General features: G+C 44.5%; 1 protein-coding gene across 1 annotated transcript; it reads left to right on the plus strand.

Annotated features, from left to right (window-relative positions):
• The first annotated feature begins 42 nt into the window (after window positions 1–42).
• Window positions 43–17,438, plus strand: TBC1D20 (TBC1 domain family member 20). Its single transcript, XM_063098832.1, has 8 exons — window positions 43–228; window positions 7,260–7,445; window positions 9,075–9,155; window positions 11,906–12,092; window positions 12,447–12,548; window positions 13,481–13,622; window positions 14,680–14,867; window positions 15,133–17,438. Exons 1-8 carry the CDS (start codon window positions 159–161, stop codon window positions 15,386–15,388), a joined length of 1,212 nt encoding a protein of 403 aa, XP_062954902.1. The 5' UTR covers window positions 43–158; the 3' UTR covers window positions 15,389–17,438.
• Window positions 17,439–20,602: the final 3,164 nt, after the last annotated feature.

The raw sequence follows: 20,602 nt of genomic DNA on the forward strand, positions 1-20,602 counted from the left end.
CATGGGGGACGCCTGTGTTCCTGTACGCATGCGTGCCGCCGGCCGACGGAGCTGATCCTGACCCCGCGGGGATTGCCCTGTGTTCTGCGGCCACAGCCGCGTCTTCTCACGGCTCCGCTGTCTGCCGGGGCTCGGGCCGGGGCCCGGGCCCCCGGGGCATGGCTCTCCGTAGTGCGCAGGGCGATGGCCCCACCCCCAGTCGCTGGGATGGCGGCTCCGAGAAGGCAGGTACGGAAGTCGGCCGGGGAGCGGCCTGCGAGGATGGACTGGGGGTAGGGCGGCCCGAGGGGCCGGGGACAGCTGTTGGAGGAGCGGGCCGAGGCGGAGGCTGCGCCGGAGGGAGCCGCGGGCGGGATTCGGGACGGCGGGAGAGGAAAAGACTGAAGGGCCCGGGTCACGTCTGAAGGGGGAGAGGGCCTGGAATAGGGACCGGGCAGATGCTGAGCAGACCAGGGGAATCCCGGCGGCAGAATCGCGTCCCCAGTGGGAAGGATTGGGCGGGGGTTCCGCGCTCCGGCCTCGTTACATGTGCAGAGGAGAATTGGGGGTCCCTGAGAACTGAGGCCAGGCCTCACTCCCCGGCCTGCGACTGTCCGGCCACGTCCGCACACTCCTGGTGCCTCTCCCTTGTTGTAAGGTAGGCTTCCCAAACTTCATTCGTATATCGCCGCCTGGGTTTACGCGTTGTTTCTGTACTGTGTCTTTTAATTACCATAAAGCTCACTCTTTAAAACTGTACAGTTCAGGAGTTCTTAGTACATTCATAAAGTTGTGCGACCATCGGCACTAATGCCAAAACATTTCAAATTCCGAAAAGAAACTCGTACCCCGTACCATCACTCGCCACTCTCCAGTATCCACAGCTCCTGGCAACCACTGATCTCCTTTCTGTCTCCGTCCTGGGCCGCCTGTTTCAATGCTATTTAATTGTATAAGAAGCGATTCTAGTCTTTACAGTGTTTCAGTCTAAACCGTAACTTCTGTGAAATCACGGTTTTCTTGCACATTATATTCTCCAAGATGTTTTCCATACAGTAAATACATGGCAGTTAAAATTATGAATGCTTACTTTGTACCAAGTGAAATAATCTTTTCCCGGCTGGGGAAGACTAAGGTAGCTTTCACACTTTCCCGTCCTCTGATGGGTGGTTCCCATAATAGAACCAACCACGTTATTCAACCCACATATTTTGCATTTTTTGATGAAGCTCCTGGTATCTGCGTGTTGTTTCCCTGGGCTCATTTTCCGTTATCCCCTTTTTCTCTTGTTCTCACACTGGATGTAAGTGGAGTTTAGACCACGTATTACCTCTCTGGGGCCTTTGGTATTATAACCCCTTGCTTGTGTTTGTATGACATCTGTCGTAGTGGCATAATAGTCAATACCCCCAAGCGGCCTGGGTCTCGAGACCTGTTCCAAGACTTTACTCCCTCTCCCACCCCCCACCTAGTTCCCTTGATTTTGCTTCTCTGAATGAATGGGAGGAATTTAGAGATGAGTTTTTAAAATTTTTGTTTCGTTTGTAATCATATTGGAGAATTGTTTGCAAACTTACTAATACTACAAGCCCTCCTTTGTGGAGTTTATGGTCAGATTGGTTTACTCTCTAAACTATTTTTCTCCATTGTTGGGGTAAAGCATTCTTTTGTGAGACCTGCTTATCTTTATGTTTTGGGTAGTTAATGAATCTCTGCTAATTGGGGTACTGTTTTGTAGAAACTAATTAGGACTTTCTGAAACAGAGGTTACTTTGTTTTATTTTGTTATTAATAGGAATCTTACCCAGAATAAGGTAGGAATTTCCTCTCCCACTGTCTTTCTCTGTACAAATAACGAATTTCAAGCATATATTTTAATTTCCATTGCTTAATTTAACTTCTGTTTAAAGACTGTAAAACTTTCTTGATATGCAAGCTTAGACCAAGTAGTCAGTATGGAGTTTTGTGCCTCCCATGAGACTCCATTACATAAGTGTGTAGTAGGTCACTTACCTGATCCAAGTCACTAATTTATTTTGATGATATGGAAAAACTTGTAGAGGAAGCATAGCTAGTGGTGATCTTTAGTCATTGTCCTTCCCCTGTATATGAAGTTCCCCAAGCTGAATGCTTTTGGCGATACCTGTTACTTTGAGGAGGCAGAAATCTTTACCTGGGCTCTGTAGCCAGAGTTGGGAAAAGTTTAAGACAATAACGAACCATCTTACCCAAAATGTTGAGAACCACTGCTTCAGTGTCCCTTACTAAAATAAGCATTTTATTGGAGAACAGGCCAAAGTAGTACCTATATCTTTTCTTTTCTCTTTGTTGAATGAATTACTATTCAGGCATCAGGAATCCATTTATAGCAGCCTTATAGTTTGCAGCCAGCTATAGGACAGTCATTTCATTCCATCATGGTTATGATAGGCAAGACCTCTACTATCAAGGGATTTGGAAGGTATCAGTTTGTAATATACAATATACCTCTCTTATAATAGGGGCAATAAAGAAATTGGAGGAGAAATTTTTCAGGGAAATTATAATGACATATATGCTACCTCCAGATGAAACATGGGCTTTTATCCCAAGCCCAGCATTTTCAAGTCCAGAAATGTTTGTACTATTCTAAAATCTGTATATAACATTTATCTTAAAGTAGATGGTAGGTATTATTTTAATCTTCTCTTGAACATCCAAAAAATAGCTCTATGATTTTTCTCTTTCTAAAATAAATAGGATGTGTGTGAATTAGTGGTTCAGTGAAACGACTCTGCCAACCTTTTCTCCCTCATTGTGTAGTCTAGCACTTGACCTTCTTACTCTGTGATTTATACAGCTCTAGCTCACTTGAATTTTCTGTTCTCTCTTCCCTTTGTATGCCACAATGAGAGCCTATACATGAAGTATTTGTGGGGGTGGCACATGTAGGAGTGCCTTCCTCATCTACCACTAACGTTTAATCACTGGAATGTGGGGTCAAGGAAGGTGGTGTTGGGGCCTGGACAGCAACTAAAACCTACATTTGAGCAGCATCCTACTCTGGGAGGTACCAGTAGTTTTGTTTTTCTGTGTTTTGGCAGCTGGCCAGTACAGAGATCTGAACCCTTGACCTTGGTATTATAACACCATGGTCTAACCAGCTGAGCCAGCCCAAGTCTACAAGTCCATTTAAAGTTCTTCAGTGAGCATATTCTTTTTTTTTTTTTTTTTTTTTTTTAGCAGCTGGCTGGTATGGGGGAGCATATTCTTAATAGTAGTATGGGGGAAATAATGTCTTTCACTATAGGCCAGTTTTTTCCAGAGGAAAAATAACTAAGCTAAATCATTTATTTTGTTCTGCACATATTTAGTGAGTTTCTACAGAGTGTCAAAAACAAGAAGAAAGTAAATTTTGAAATGCAAGATTGAAAATAGAATCAGAACAGAGTCTTAAGTGAAATAAGTAGTGGAGCTATGGTTTGGGTTCAGAATTAGTTAAAATTCTGACAGATTATTTGCTTAAATCTCATGGAAATCCAGCTGATTGCAGTGTTCTTTTCTCCAAAACAGAAGTAACGGTTTTCCTTTCCTCCAGATTGTTGACTAGCTTACTTGGAAAGAGGAGTGGGGGTGGATATGTGTCTAAACAAATTGAGAAAAAGTTAACATATTCTTAACAAGTCGGTTAACAAGATTTCTAAATGTCAGCGTCCCTCAAGCAGTTTTCAGTATTACCATTTAAGTGCTCTTAATTTGTGGTGTGGGGAAAGTGCAAGGGTACTTGGTTTTAAAAAAAGTAAATGTCTGCTAGATTGTTTTCTTGGTTGGAAATTAATTAATTTCTTTTTTTTTTTTTTTTTTCCCCGTCTTTTTCATGACCGTCACTCAGCCAGTGAGTGCACCGGCCATTCCTATATAGGATCCGAACCCGCAGCGGGAGCATCGCACTCTCCCTATAGGATCCGAACCCGCAGCGGGAGCGTCGCACTCTCCCGAGTGCGCCACTGGCTCAGCCCTTTTTTTTTTGAAGATGGCCGTTAAGGGGATCTTAACCCTTGACTTGGTGTTGTCAGCACCACGCTCACCCAGTGAACAACCGGCCATCCCTATATGGGATCCGAACCCGTGGCCTTGGTGTTTTCAGCACCACACTCTCCCGAGTGAGCCACGGGCCGGCCCGGTTGGAAATTAATTCTATTTCTGTTCATATATTGTCTCAGGCTGTGTTGTTATATAACAAGTCTCCTGTTTCCTGCATGTCTGTGACCCCTCTTTCAAAACATACAGCCTGTTCTTCCAAAGGATGGCCCCTTAGGCCCAAAGTGAAATCTTTCCCTGTCTTCCTTTTGAGTGCAGGATAAAACCCATACTCTTTTGCGGGATGAATCCAGCCCAGACTCTTCTACGAGCCTCATTTACTGCACTCCTTCCTGCTTCTATTCTTTCCCTTTACCTGACACTTCAGCTGCGCAGAACTTCTCTTTGTTTCCTGGACGTGGTGTTTCTTTCATATGACAGGGTCTTTGCACATACTCTTTCCTCTGCCTGGATTGCTTTCCCTTCAACACACTCTGCCATGTGGCAAAGTTTCTTTAAGAAGGTACCAGAATATATTCTTGATGAAGCCTTTCCTGTGTGCCTCAGAAGTAGTCATTTTTTCCTCTGGATATTCATAATTCTTCATGATTCTGTTGTATCATATATAATAAATGTTTGTGTCCCTCCCTAGAAGCCTCTCAAGGACAGAGAGAGTCATATTCATCTTTTTATCCCTAGTACAGTGCTTAGTACAAGTAGGCACTCATTAAATGATGGAAAGATGAATGGATAGATGGACAAATGGGCAGGTGGATGGGTAGATGGATGGATGAAAGGACACACCTGAGCCACGTGCTTGACACATCTCATACTTTTTTTTTTTTTTTTAATTCTCATAAGCAAGCATTTAGTTATGTGCTAGTTATATGCCGACAGAGGACATTGGGGACTTGATTTTTCATGATTTCTAGGTAGGGTAACCACTTAATTAGCATCCAAACTGGGACATTTTTGAGAGTGCAGGGAGCAGGAGGAGGTTGCTACGAACAATTACGCCAGGACTATAGGTGTAAACCAGGAAGATCTCAGACAAACTGGAGCAAATGGTCATCCTGCTAGGTTACTTGTAAAACCAACAACAGTCTAGCCAGGAGTACAGGTTTACCTGGGTGAAAAGTCACTTGTGTTATTTTCCTGTCTCCACGTCGAATTGCATTTGACTCCAAACCAGTTGGTGCCTCTGTTTATGTGGTTTATATGTCACTGCTTTCATAAGTAGATTATCGGGGCTGTGAGTACCAATTTTTATTTGTGTTAATGATGTGCACCTTTGTCATGGAAACAATTTGTAGACTTTTGTCTCAGAATAGAACATTGCTGAGGAATGTGGTTTAGTGTCCCTTCTAAAACCTAACATACCTTCCAATGTTAGTCCCTTCTAAAGCCTAACCTACCTTCTGGTATTATCTTCCACTTTACATTAACTCTAGTGCCTTGTACCTAGTATATACTCCAAAAATATTGTTTAATGAGTCTGTTTACTGTCAAATGAAAGAGCCTTATGTTCCTACCTCCAAGCCTTTCTTCTCTTCTCTACCCCTCCTCCCAACCCCTCTAACTCCTCCCATTTTCTTCTAAGGTGCACTTCTCAGGTTAGCCTGACCTGCTGCAATCTCTTTGAGCTCTTGACCTTTATTGTCTGTATCCATCTTTTTGGGGGGAATTATAGTGCACTGCCTTGTGACATTTGGTGGTGTCTTGTGTTTTTGTCTTATATACTCGATGGTGCAGGCAATCAGAAAGAATCTAAATACAGGCATCATCCATTTAACTGCAACAGGCCATTCCTAAAGGTAGACATTCTTCATGAAAACTCTGAGAACCTATTACCTCATTATTTTAAATAGAAAAATTATAATATGATAGATATCAACTACAAACTCCCAACTAATTTCCTAAAAAGTAATTTCAACACAGTAAAATGCTTGTGAATAACAGACTATCACATAAGGATATAAGATGCTTAATTTTGCTTTCTGATCTCTAGTAATTACTATGGTTGTTAAGAAACAGTTGTTTTGTGTGTAATATCAAGACCTTTTTTTTGCCACTAGCCACATTGGAAACTCAAGTACCTTTTGACGCTTGGCTTTTGAACATATCTGTATGTGATTCTGATGTTTTACCAGTTGTATTAGCATGTAACTAGAGACTTTTGCATGTGGTCTTGTTAAAAATGTAGCTTTGAGTTTTGGTGACATACATATATATTTTTCCTACATAAACAAGAAAAATTCGTTCTATTAAGAGATATATAGGGGCTGGCCGGTGGCTCACTCGGGAGAGTGGGGTGCTGATAACACCAAGGCAATGGGTTCAGATCCCATATAGGGATGGCTGGTTAGCTCACTGGGTGAGTGTGGTGCTGACAACACCAAGTCAAGGGTTAAGATCCCCTTACCGGTCATCTTTAAAAAAAAAAAAAAGAGATATATATGTTCTGTGAAGTTTGGGTATTGAGATATATATATGCTTTGTGAAGTTTGGGTATTAAGAAAGAGCAGGCATTCTGTAGGAAAACATTGGCACTAACTGCTAGATATGCCTGAATTTACTGAGCATTTGTTATAATTGTAATTCCTTGCTTATTACTTACACCGTATGTCTCCTTAGTGTTTTGTACATTATGTGCTAATTAAATAACTGTAGGTTGCCAGGAGGGGAACTAATATTTAATAAGTATCTACTGTGTACCATGGTAGCTGTCCTGACAGGAGGATGTCAACCCTGAGGCCCAGAGAGGTTAAGTAATCTGCCCAAAGTTATAGAACAGATAAGTGGCAGAGCCAGGTGAACCAAGATCTGTCTGATTTTAATACATCCTTTTTTTCCACTAAATCTTTCTTTGAAAAAATATAATTATTTCTGGTCTGTGCCTGTGATCTTTGGTTCATACCTATAGAAAGAGATTATCTTTTTAAAATAGGCTGCTTGAAGTCTACTTTATAATGAACTTCCTGCTCCCACCCCCACCCCAGTGAGGTTCAGTGGAGTGGGCCTGAAATTAATGTGCATTTGGCTATGAGACTTTATGTCACCGAGTGATCTCAGAGCTATCTGTCTAGAAGTAGATACCTACCTGTACCTCAAACCAAATAGGGAGATTGAGCCCTAAGCAGAAGACATACAAATGCTGAATGTGTGCCTAATGCTCCCCCCTGCCTTTTTTTTTTTTTTTTTTTTTTTTTTTTTTTTTGCAGACTTTAACACCAAAAAGAAAAAGAAAGTGGCAGAGATATACCAGGCTCTGAACAGTGAGCCCACTGATGTGGCTGCCCTTAGACGCATGGCTATCAGTGAAGGAGGGCTCCTTAATGATGATATCAGACGGAAAGTGTGGCCCAAGCTCCTCAATATCAACACCAATGACCCACCTCCCACATCAGGTAATGGAGTAAGGGGGAGCCCATGCGGGGAGCTTATCTAGGAAGCAGGGAGGAAAGAATTCCAGAATCTTTGATTTTTGTGCTTGTTTCAAACCAAGAGTAGATGAGTAAATCTAAAGCACTTTAGGAAATACTTGGGTCCAGTCTGAAAATAAGGCCAACAGATAACTACAATTTTCTTCAAAAACGGAATGTGCTTTTATTAGGGACTAAAATATTGGCTAGGTAGGGGAGTTTATTAAAAACGTATGTTCTAGTCCAGATTCACTCGATGGGAAGTGGGTTGTAGGAATTTGTATTTTAGCAAGCACCCCAGCTGATTCCAATGTAGATGACTACATTTTGAGAAACATTGGACTGCAGGGAGAGATAATACCTCTATGGTCCTTTAAAACAAAAAACAAAAATTTTTTATTGGGATCCTTTGGAGTTCTAAAATTCTGTGATTCTAGGAAAGCTGTTATTTGACTAATTTGCAAGGCCCATGTAGTAAAAGGAGGTTTTTGGAATGCAGTTCAAAATACAAAAGACCCCATACCAGCCAGCCGCCAAAAACAAAAACCAAAAACAATAGAAAAGAAAGGACTGTGGAACAATGAATCCACTTTGTTGTTCATTCGCTTAATTCATTCACTTTATTGCTTTCCTGCCATTATGGCAAAATGCCGAGTGCTGGGGATTCTTTCATTTACTTGGCATATATTAGTTGTGCTCCAATTGTGTGCCAGGCACTGGAGGTGATTCAAACAGGACCTCTGCTGTGGAAAAGTTCACAGTGTCTTGGTGCCACTGAGTAGGTGTTGCATTGCCACTTGTCATCATCTTTGGGACTGGCTGCCTTAGAGCAGTCAGCTTTTTGTTGGAAAGCAAAGGCATTGCCACAGTCACACTCTCAATCCTGAGATGATCTTCTTTCAGATTTCAGGCTTCCCATGTTTTTTGTAAGATGAAGTCTGTGTGTGAGGAAGTATTGCATCAACTCCTCTGGTAGCATTTGATTTTGTGAGGGAAATGTACACGTATTATATAGCACTTGGTTTGGGTTGAGGGAAGTGTATATCTGTTATATAAGTACAAGGGTACTTCAGAAACTTTGTGGAAAAATAGAATTAAAAGATAATACAATTATTTCCATGAAATTTCCGAAGTACCCTCCTACATAACAGTTAGAGACTGCCTTCTTACTTTCACACTGGATTGGGTTTATCAACTGAACACTAGTTTTTTTCAGTGGTCTGTGGTTTCCGCATTCATGATTTGATTTGATCCTTATAGTAACCTGAGAGGTACAGATATGAACACTGAAATTCAGAGCAGTCCCCAGTGATGCACAGTGGCAGCCTGCACTAGGGTCTGGCCTCCTGACTTTTCTGCTGCTCTCTCCACCCAACTCTGTTGCCTCCTGGACAAACTGTGTTCCCTCCCCTTAAGGTTATCATGACTTGCATGAATCAGTGTGTGTTTGGTACTAAACTAGGAATTCTCTTCCAAATGTTGTTATCTTGAGTCATGTCCTCTTCAGGAAAAAGCCAGGTGTCTTGCAGGCTTTTGATGTCATTTCAGAATGTTTTGCTCCTGATCTGGCTTCCTAGTCATTCTTGCAATAACATGTTTCTTTTGCTCCAATAGGGAAGAACCTACGGCAGTTGAGCAAGGACTACCAACAAGTGTTGCTGGATGTCAGACGGTCTTTACGGAGGTTCCCTCCTGGTGAGAAACTCTCCAAGTCTTGCCACATTTAGAGTGAGGGTTTCTGTCCCAGTTGCACTTACTTTCTTGTGTTGGTGCTTGCCAGTCCCAGGAAGATTTTTATCCCAGTGCACAGTGTGACCTAACAGGCAGGACCCTGGCTCCCCAGGGACCTTTAGTACTCTTAATCTGCTGAGTCATTTTTTTGCTGACTCAGTCACTTTCAGACCTCCACAGTGAAAGCCTGAACCAAAAATAATTTCTCTTGGCCTAGAGGTGGTGAATAAGAGAGGGGATTTTTTGGTTTTTGTTTTTCCTTCAAGCTACGGAAGGGACTTGAAGGAAAAACAAACAAACAAAAAAATAAAGATTGTTAGAGCTATCAGTCTGGCTTTAGAGAGCAGATTGGTTTGGAACTGGACACTAATAAGAGTTATCAATGTCTTCATTTAATTAGATTTATAAATAGGGATATCTTGCATATACATATATTGGGTCCCTTGGACTGGAAGGGAGGCTGTTCCCTGCATGTTTAAAGAACCAATTCCTGGGGCCAGCCCGTGGCTCACTCGGGAGAGTGTGGTGCTGATAACACCAAGGCCACGGGTTCGGATCTTATATAGGGATGGTCGGTTGGCTCACTGGCTGAACGTGGTGCTGACAATACCAAGCCAAGGGTTAAGATTCCCTCACTGGTCATCTTTAAAAAAAAAAAAAAAATCTATTCCTAGGGCCAGCCTGTGGCTCACTCGGGAGAGTGTGGTGCTGATAACACCAAGGCCACAGGGTCGGATCCCTATATAGGGATGGCCTGTTAGCTCACTGGCTGAGCATGGTGCTGACAACACCAAGTCAAGGGTTAAGATCCCCTTACCGGTCATCTTTAAAAAAAAAAAAAAGCTATTCCTAAAACTGCCTCCCCATTCCCAGGAAGGAAAAGAATGACTGTTGTCTCTGTTTTCACAATGACAGAAGTTGGGCAACAAACCATATTATGACCTGTTTCTCTTTCTCTGGCACCTCCATTTTTAGAATTGCTGAAGGAATGAGTTCCTCTAAACCTGTTGCTTCCGTCTTCTGAAACCATGCTCTGGCTTGGATTTTGTCTGTTAAAGGGCCTTCTTTCCTGCTTGCATCCCTGCTCCCCGGAGAGGCTCTTGTGATTCCCATCAGTCTGCCAACTTGGTTTTGATAAAAGCATATGCCCATGGCCCACTCCCTTTTTCCTATCCTGCTAGTTTGGATGAGACCACATGACAGATGCCTCCCATTTTTCCCCTGGGTAACCTGTTTTCCCCTGAACCCTTTGCTTCCATTTGTGTAACATCAGTCTTTGCCATTCTCTCTGTAGGCTCAGCTTTCCATGTGGCTTCGTATTCTTCTTCGGTTCATGTTCTCCTGGGCTTGGCTGACCACTTTTATACTGAAAATTCAAACAGGGTTTAATTTTTACTGTCACTACTTTCATTACTTAACCTATCCTTGGTACTTGTTTTATTCTCTTTTCTTTTTAATTTTATCTTTTGGAGTGTTCCTTTTTTGAGAAGGGGTGGAGTAAATATGGGCAAGAGATGGGCTTTGCTCTTACCTTAATCCCTTTGTTCAATTCAGTCTGGGTCCTTACATTAACTGTTTTCTCTCACAAAATGTTTTTAGCTGTAAAAACTAATGATGTAGGAAAGCCATGCTGTGTGCATTCTTCTAAAGCAGTTCACAAGGCCAAGGTTTGGCATTCTCACAGTAAAAGCCAGATGAGCCGAGGAGCTGCACTGACCCCTGGCAGGACTAGTTTCATGCTCTGAAAGAGTTCCTGTGATAGGCTCCCCTGTTTCCAGCTGCATCTTTGGATCAAGAGATCAGTCCTTCCTGTAATATTTGGTATGTTTTGGAAGGGAACATGGAGCTTTTTGAAAGTTTTATTTTTATATAATTTTGCACTTACCAAAAAATTGCAAAAATAAGACAAAGAATTCCCTGATACCTTTTACCCAGATCTCCTCATGTGATAACATTTTACTGTGTTTGCTTTATTAACTGATTTCTCTCTTCCCTCCTTCATGTACACACACACAAATTTCTGAACTATTTAAGAATAAATTGCAAACATGGTACCTTTTTACCCCTAAATATTTCAGGATGTATTTCCTAAAAATAAGGCTCTTACATAATTACAGTACACTTACCAAATCAGTAACAACATTGAAAAATACTATTATCCACAGATTTTATTCAGATTTCACCATTTATCCTAGTCATGTCCCTTATAGGAAAAGGAAGTACAAACTGATGCATTTTCCATTCAATCATCATATCTCTTTAGGCTCCTTTAATCTGGAACAATTCCTTTATATCTTATGACTGGCCAGTTATTTTGTTGAATTTCCCTTACTTTGGGTTTGTCTGATATTTCCTCATGATGAGATTCAGGCTTATGCACTGTTGATAGGAATTCTGCAGACATGATGTTAAGCTCATCAGCACGTGATATGAGGAGGCACGTGCTGTCCAGTAGTCCCACTACCAGGTATTAACTGTGAGGACTGGGTTAGGATGTTGTCTTCAGGTCTCCCACTGAAGGTTGCTAGTGTGTGGCTCTTTCCTATAGGTCAGCTGGTATCGGCAGTGTGTGGGTCTTGATATATGTTGCCAAATTGTTTGTAATTCATCTTTTATGGAACACTGAAAATCCATTGCTGGCCTTCTTCCTAACTTCCTTGTTACTCTAGGCTGCTTGCTGTGGTCAAATACACATCCCCACCTCCTCTCCACAGGCATGCCAGACGAACAGAGAGAAGGGCTCCAGGAAGAACTGATCGACATCATCCTCCTCATCTTGGAGCGCAACCCTCAGCTGCACTACTACCAGGGCTACCATGACATCGTGGTCACTTTTCTGCTGGTGGTAGGCGAGAGGCTGGCAACATCCCTGGTAGAAAAATTGTCTACGCACCATCTCAGGTACCAGTGCAGAGGGACTTTAGAGGATGGGTATCACTTCTCAAGCTCCCAGGGGGTTAGCTCCTTTGTCCATTTTCTAGTCAGTTTTTTTTTTTTTTTTTTTTAAAGATGACCGGTAAGGGGATCTTAACCCTTGACTTGGTGTTGTCAGCACCACACTCAGCCAGTGAGCGAACCGGCCATCCGTATATGGGATCCGAACCCGGGGCCTTGGTGTTATCAGCACCGCACTCTCCCGAGTGAGCCACGGGCCGGCCCATCTAGTCAGTTTTTTCAGTGGTTTGAGCCCACTCCACTTGCCACCCTAATCTGACTGTTTAGTCTGACCAAGCTCATTGAATTGTCTTCCTCTAGGGATTTCATGGACCCAACCATGGACAACACCAAGCATATATTAAACTATCTGATGCCCATCATTGACCAGGTGAATCCAGAACTCCATGACTTCATGCAGAGGTATATATGTGTCTATATTTATGTGTATATATACACACACACACACACACATCTTAAACTCTCTCCTAGCTTTTATTTCTTCATCGTAGTCTAGTTCAGTTTCATCATCATCTTATATTAATTAGTGGAAGTTCTTCTGAGTTGTCCTTTCCAATCACCAGCAATTGGATAATTCAATTCTGTACACAGTTTTAGAGCACACTTTGAGTTCTTTGCTTTTTTGAGGGTAGAAGGATGACACAGCGCATGCCTTGAGGAGTTTACATCTAGTGGGGAGATGTGGACAAGGTAAGTATGCCACGGTAGACTTTGAGGTTATCATTGAAAGAGAAGTAAAAAGTTCTGTGGGATCCAGAAGAGAGGACAAGGCCATCTGTGGGTTGTTTCCCAAGTACCAAAGAGAAGAAATATTTCTTTACAAATCTCGTGTGATGTTTTTTTTCCTCCTCTGTTTAGTTGGAGATGTGTCCTTGGCCAGTGCCTCACTTAAAAATAAAAAATAATAACAGTTTTATTTTAAGATGTTTCAGTGGTCTCATGTTAGCTGAACAATTAACACAGTTGTGTTTTTAAGCCTGAGATTATGTCCCCTGTGCCCCCCAAAAGAGTAAGACTTTCTCAGAAGGAGAATCATGGGAAAGTTCTGTAGAAACAACTGCTTTTTGTTTCTGTAGTTGACATTTGTTGGCCATTAGGAGAGCACTGAGTGAGATAATGCAGCCAAGACCCTGTTGTGGTATTAGTGTCATGGTACATTTTAAAGATTTTGTATTTTGTGAGGGGAAGGTGTTGAATTCCTATGTGGCCAAATTTTCCAGAAAGCATATTTCCAAATGCTTCCTTTTCACCAGCGCTGAGGACAAAGAAGGCCCACAGAGAGGGAAGGGATGACCCAGCAGGGAACCTAACATCTGGATTTCCTTTGCTTCTAGTGCTGAGGTGGGGACCATCTTTGCCCTCAGCTGGCTCATCACCTGGTTTGGGCATGTCCTGTCTGACTTCAGGCACGTCGTGCGGTTATATGACTTCTTCCTGGCCTGCCACCCTCTGATGCCCATTTACTTTGCAGCTGTGGTAGGTACAGACCATGAGCCAGCAACTGGGTTCACCATCACTCGTCCCAGCTTGATCATTTTCCCTGAAGGGAAACCTGGTGATTATGGAAAGATGCAAAAGATGGCGTTTCCCAGGCTGGTATCCCTGGACTGCATTCTGTTTAACGTTAACGGGGTTGTCATGGGAAAAAAAAAAAAAAGTTGGGAATTGCTGGTTAAACAAAGTTAAACAGATTTCTTTACTACGTGACTCTTCTGATTCTTTAAAATTCTGATAATGTGCATTGTGAATTGTCAGTGTTTCTATTGACATCTCCTGGAACTGTGTTCAGCTGATGAACACAATTAGGGAAACAGTATTACAAATTGCCAACTCCAGGTTTAAGAAAAGAAGAGATCTGGTGTTATGATAGAAAAGTGAGGTTGGCTGCCTGGCTAGCTCAGTTGGTTAGAGCATGATGTTATAACACCAAGGTCAAGGGTTTGGATCCCTGCACCGGCCAGCTGCCAAAAAAAAAAAAAAAGAAAAGTGACGTAGCTGGTGGTAGAGAGTGGGGTCTGAATGGTGGATTGGAGGTGGGGACTCAGGGAAATTCTTGACTGTTCACTGGTGCCATCAGCAGCTGTGGATTTGTGGGCCAGCAGTCAGAAGGAAGATGTTCAGAGGGGACAAAACCATTCTCTCTACTGTTCTGAACCATATCTAATGTGCTGGAGCTCCAGGAACCTCCCAGCAATCCCTCCCCTTTTGTTCCTGCTAAAAGAATCTCCTTCATTACTTTCAAGATTTTGAGGGACACTTGAGCAGACCACTGTGCCTGGAAGGTCTTAGATTATAATTGGTTAGCCTTTCACATCATGGTGTGGAAGTTTGCCTGCAGTGGGAAGGGCCAGCCCACTAGGAACAGCACTGAGAGTATGTACACTATTACTTTCTGGATGTATACGAGAGTTTGCTGAACATTCAGGCTGTGCGCTGTTACCAAGTTAAATTCATCTCTAAAGAGAATGAAATGCGAGTGGCCCAGGCCTTGTGCGTCTGGTCTCTGATGCAAGGCCTTATTGCCTCCCTGCAGATCGTGTTGTATCGAGAGCAGGAAGTCCTAGAATGTGACTGTGACATGGCCTCAGTCCACCACCTGTTGTCCCAGATCCCTCAGGACCTGCCCTATGAGACGCTGATCAGTAGAGCAGGAGACCTCTTTGTTCAGTTTCCCCCATCCGAACTTGCTCGGGAGGCAGCTGCCCAGCAGCAAGCTGAGAGGTGAGTGAGGCTGAGGCTCTTGCTGCACTGGGCAGTTGTAAAGGAGAAATGAGGGAAGATGTGTATGGGGAGACGGGGCTGGGAGCAAGTTTCCAGAGATCTAAGCCTCTGGCAGCAGAATGCCCACTTTAGCCTTCATGGGTCTGTATCCAGAAGAGCTTTCTGAGCAGCGGATGGTTCTGCCCCTGGCCTGTTTAGTATAGTTTCTCTTTCCTTTTCTTCTCCTTTCATACCATTTCTGTCTTTCTGTCTTCTTCCCCTACAGAACAGCAGCCTCTACCTTCAAAGACTTTGAACTGGCATCAGCCCAGCAGAGGCCTGACATGGTGCTGCGGCAGCGGTTTCGGGGACTTCTGCGGCCTGAGGATCGAACGAAAGATGTCCTGACCAAACCAAGGACCAACCGCTTTGTGAAACTGGCAGTGATGGGGCTGACAGTGGCACTTGGAGCAGCTGCATTGGCTGTGGTGAAAAGTGCCCTGGAGTGGGCCCCTAAGTTTCAGCTGCAGCTGTTTCCCTGAGAGCCAGGGAAGACACTTCCTCTTACATTACGTTAAGGTCTCACCCTTCCATGGAAGGATTGGGAGGGGTGGAATTTCCTTTATTAAAAGGGTTTCTGTCAAGGGTTTTCTATTCCTGCCACCCTTCCCTGCCTGTCCGTGTTTGCCTTTGCTTCAGAGGCCAAAAACAGGGCCTGCCTGACACTGAGGGCACTTGGGGACCTGGGGATAGAACTCTTTTCCCCTGCCCACTGGACTTCTGAGTGGGCTCTCTGCCACCTCCCCTTGCATTGAAGGAAATGCTCCAGCTTTATCTCCCAGCTGCTTTGGAGCCTGCTGGGCCTGGACTGCCCTGGTTACTGGGGAACCTTCTGGCTGCCCAGTAGAAAGTAAGAGACATGGAATGTTATCTTCGCAGCTCCTTATGTCCTGTCTGCTTCAGATGGACGAAAAAGGAAGGGCCTTAAGAAGTCGGGCCTTGGAATGAAAGCGAGAGGGCCAAGGACTCTAGCCTGGGAACAAGATTGGCCCCTCCTAAGAGCAGCTCCGTGAGCTGGTCAGAAATCAGAGAGACTGACATGGACTGGTTTACTAGTTAAGTCTACCTGTTTTCAGCTAGAAATTACGTGTGCATTTCCAGTCAAGCGGGAAGGAATGTTGACTTTAGGGCCTAGGCCTAGACTGGCTCTGCCTTTTTTCCTCCCCATTCTCTTCTACAAGCCACACGGCGTTACTTAGAACAGACACTTTTATTACTATTTTTAGAATTATATACACCCAATGTGTAAATTACCCTGACTTTAAAAATAATAGTTCCTCTGTGGAAAAAGTAGTTCTCATCAAAAAGATGAGCTTCTAAGATCCTGAAGTTTACTTTCTGCTAAATTGTTTGACATTTCACTTTAGCCAGAGTTGCTACTTGTAAACAACCCTACACTTCCAAAGTGCCCACATCCTAACAGGCTTTCCTTCTTTCCTGTTTTCCTCAAATCACCCTTCTACTTCCAAATAGATACCCACTCACTGCTGTGGCATCGTTTTTTGTGTCTGATTTATCTCCTCAATTGCTGGCCTCTCCTGCCTGGTTGGAAATGTCACTGGAAACTTGGCTGGCACCAAGAAAGGCACAAACTGTAGTCTGAAGAGCCTGGCAGGATCCTGGAACAGCCATCCCCCCTGCCCCGGGCTTCTCTGAGGATTCTCCAGGCCTCAGTCCTTCTGGGACAGCTTTCCTGTAAGCAAAGCCAGGTAACTCTGGCTTGAAAAAAAAAAAAGTGCCTTTTGCTGCTTTAAAGAATTGGGGTATATAGTATGAAGCAGCCATATACTTTTATTGGCCTGGTCTTTGCTGGGTACTGTTCTCTCTTGGCAGGTGTTTTCTTAAAGTGAACATGCCGGAAGCACTCTGCCCCACCATATCCAGATGTCCACATCATCCTGCATGCCCACTGTGTGCAGAGGGGAAGGCATGCAGTGGGCCAGGCAGCCGCGAGCTCAGAGCAGTTCAGAGAGGTGTCTACGCTGAGTTACACTAAGCACTTTAAAAACAGAACAAACTCAAAGTGATAGGTCGTTCTCCACAGCAGGACCGCCACCTGGGATGAGTGGGATGTGGACGGATTAATTTATAAAGTGGTGGATTCAAGACAAAGGAAGTTCTTACAGGATCCAGAGGTGGTGATGTGTCAGTTATTTCCAGTCTTCTCCCACCACAAGTTTGTCCTCTTGTCATCTTTACAAACGGGCAGCAGCATCTGCCCTTCCTGAGACAAGCACTCGAGCCTGTTTGTAAACACCGAAAGAAAGGATGGGAAGAGGAAAGGAGGCGTGTGTGACCAGGGTCCCAAGGCCACAGGTGTTTGGATCCCAAGAAGCAAGTGTTATTTGCTTGTATTGTGGCCTAAGGAGAAAGTTTGTTTTATAGCTTTTGCTGACACCAGGATTGTCCCCTGCTGTTGAGAAGAAAGCATTATCTATTTATCTTCAGGTGGTTTACTTATTCTGTAAAGAATATGTGTAAATATTTTGTACAAAACCCTGTATAAAATAAACAGCCATATATGGTTACTAATCATCTCTGCCGTCATTCTGTCGTTGCCCACCACTTTTTGGGAGTGGACTCTGCTCTTAACCATCTGGCCTCGATGCTCCCCCACCTTCCACCCCAGGCCGAGGACTGTGCTGTGGTCTGTGGACTCTTGGTTGCCCTTGACTTGCCAGGAGACCATGGGCAATACCCGCAGACCTGTTGCTGTTTCCCCTGCAAGAGGTATGACCTGCACACTCCAGCTGCTGCCTGGGGCACTGCCACAGTTAGGCAACGCAAGTGGAGTGGGGTACTAGTGTGGGGTGCTCTTGACTGTTTTTCACACTGTTCTGCGTATGCATTTAGCTGTAAAGGCTGCATCTGGTTTGGAACCTAACCAGAGCCTGAGGTGAATTCAGCTCTTCCTCCACGTGTAATCTCCATCTACAAAGGAGCTGTGCAGAGCTGTTCGTGCCCAGCTTCTCAACATCCTCTTAACACTCCCAGCTGCTGGGTAGTGGCAGCCAGAGCAGTGCCAAGAGCCTGTCACCTCCACCCTGGGGATGGGTCCATCGAGGAGGCAAGAGTCTTTGTTTGGGCAGTTTATTAATGTTTCCTGGCCCAGAGGGGAGAAGTGAATGGGCCCAAGGCTGAGCTGGCAACGCTCAACTCCTTGACACTGTCCCACCACATAGGCCAGGGGCCATGCTGCCCTTTGATGACAGTCATGGAGTACACAGAGCTGGCCAGGGCACTGCCCTATCCCTGGGAGCTCACACCAGAGAGTCACACTGAAGGAGCAATTTGAGTGGCAAATTCAGAGGCAGTTTCATGGGAGTTGATGGTTAAATGTAAAGAATAAGAAGAATTCTGATAGAGAATTGAAGGAAAGGGATGTCTTTGTCCTGGGCTCCTAAAACCCTGGCATTTCCTGAATGATGATGTCTTATTATTTTTAATGATCCCCCTTTTTAAAAAAATTATTTTCAATAATTACATAATTATGTGGTACATATAATTTGATACATGTATATACAGTGTGTAATGATCAAATGGGGTAATTGGGATATCCATCACTTCAAACATTTATCATTTCTTTGTGTTGGGAACATTCCAAGTCCTCTAGCAACTTGGAAATACATAATAAAGAGGGCCAGCCCGTGGCTTACTCGGGAGAGTGCGGTGCTGATAACACCAAGGTCCCGGGTTCAGATCCTATATACGGATGGCCGGTTCACTCACTGGCTGAGCGTGGTGCTGACAACACCAAGCCAAGGGTTGAGATCCCCTTACCGGTCATCTTTAAAAAAAAAAAAAAGAAAGAAATATATAATAAAGTATTATTAACTGTAGTCACTGCTGTGCTATCAAACACTAGGACCTATTCCTCCTATTTTTGTACCCATTAACCAACTTCTTCCTGTTCCCCTCTCCCCAGTGATCCCCTTTTGATCCCACCTAGGTTTATGCTAATGGGATAAGGTGGGACCCCCTAGACAGAGTTAGGATGGGGCTGGTCACCAGAAAGACCAAGTGATCAGAGGGTGGGAACTTTCAGCCCCATGCATTGACCTCCTAGGAGTCGGGGGCACTGGAGATTGAGCACTATAAAAATTTGAATGAGATTTGGTGAGCTGCTGGCTCGGTGGGTTCACATCCAGAGGAGGCATGGGGCTTCATGCCCCTTTCCCCCGGTACCTTGCCCTATTCATCTCTTGCATTTGGCTATTCCTTCATTGTATCCTTTATAATAAACCAGTACATGTAAGTACAGTTTTCCTGAGTTCTGTGAGTCATTCTAGCAAGTTATTGCACCTGAGGGGGTGGGGTCATGAGTAGCCTGGGCACCCCATCTGTGGCTGTCATCTGAAGAGGAAGCAGTCTTGTGGCACTGAGTCCTTTAGCCTGTGGAAGCTGATGCTAACTCCAGGTATATAGTATCGACCTGAATTGAATTGTTCGTCACCCAGGTGGTGTCAGAGAATCAGAGATGTACTTTCAGAAGACACCACATTGTATGCAAGGCTGAGGTGGAAATACCACCTGGGTAAAAAGAGTGGGTGTTCTACAGACAGTCCAGGAGGACGTCGTTGGTGGAAGGGGTTCTGGGCCAGGGGCAGTTCTGAACAGGTGGGAAAGAATTGCAACCCCTCTGCAAGTAACGTGGGGTGTGAGGATGGGCCATGACCAAAGCTGGGTTTGGAGAGAATTATTGGCAGCCTGGTCTAGGACTGAGGTCTAGGCGTGTCCCTTCCTTCCCAGCTGTGGGAGCTTATGCAAGTCACTGCCTCTGCGACTCATTGCCCATAACAGTGAAATAGGGATTAATCCCATCCTGCACAGAGGGTTTAATAAAATGGTGTTTGTGAAGGTGCTTTACAAACTGTGAAGTTGTGCTAGTGTTGATTCCGCTTTGGTGAACCTTTTACTGGTCAATAAACACCTTTAACTTACTCTGCACTTGGGTCCCTATGCTCATCCAGGGATTAAATGGTGACTAGAAAAAAGAGTAGGCCAGAGGCTTGTGCCAAATCCAACTAGGAGATGGGGCCTGAGGCTCAGTCTGACTTTATCTTCTCTCCCCTGGTCCACATGTTCTGCTAGTGGCTGCTGCTGCCTTTTTCCCAGTCCTCACAAGGGCCCCTACTCCTTGGGAGCCTTTTCTCCAGACTTTGTGCAGGCCAGGCTTTGGGCTCGCCTCCAACCTCCTGTACTTTAGGTGAGTGGCTTTCATGCCAGCCCCAGAGCCTAGGGAAAGACACTAGCTCTGGCACAGCTGCAGGGTCTGTCCTCAGCTCGCTGCCCACAACAGCAGCAGCTGCTCTGTATCTCAGCAATGGGCTTCTACTCAACTTCACCTTACCCTTGTGTCGCACAAGTACATCCAGGACATGCTGCTGCTTCCTCGGGTAGGTGGCTTGAGTGCAAAGGCCGCGTGGTTTGGTTTTCAGTCTGCCCTGGAGAGTTGCCACTGGGCTCTCAAGGTCTGGGGCCTGGCATGGGTGACCCTGTGGGAGGGGGAGGCACCTCCACCTGTGCCTGCTGTAGACATCACTTTGAACCTGCCCTTCACCCGCTGGCGTGGTAAGTATGGAGCTGAGGCTGGAACCCCAGAACTGCCATTTGGCTGCAGCAGATTCAAACTTGCTGCTGTGCTGGCGTGGATGGGGTGGGCCAAGTGAAGACACAGCCAGAGCAGCCCCTCTGCC

Source organism: Cynocephalus volans, chromosome 1 (assembly GCF_027409185.1).
Source record: "Cynocephalus volans isolate mCynVol1 chromosome 1, mCynVol1.pri, whole genome shotgun sequence".
Taxonomy (NCBI): domain Eukaryota; kingdom Metazoa; phylum Chordata; class Mammalia; order Dermoptera; family Cynocephalidae; genus Cynocephalus; species Cynocephalus volans.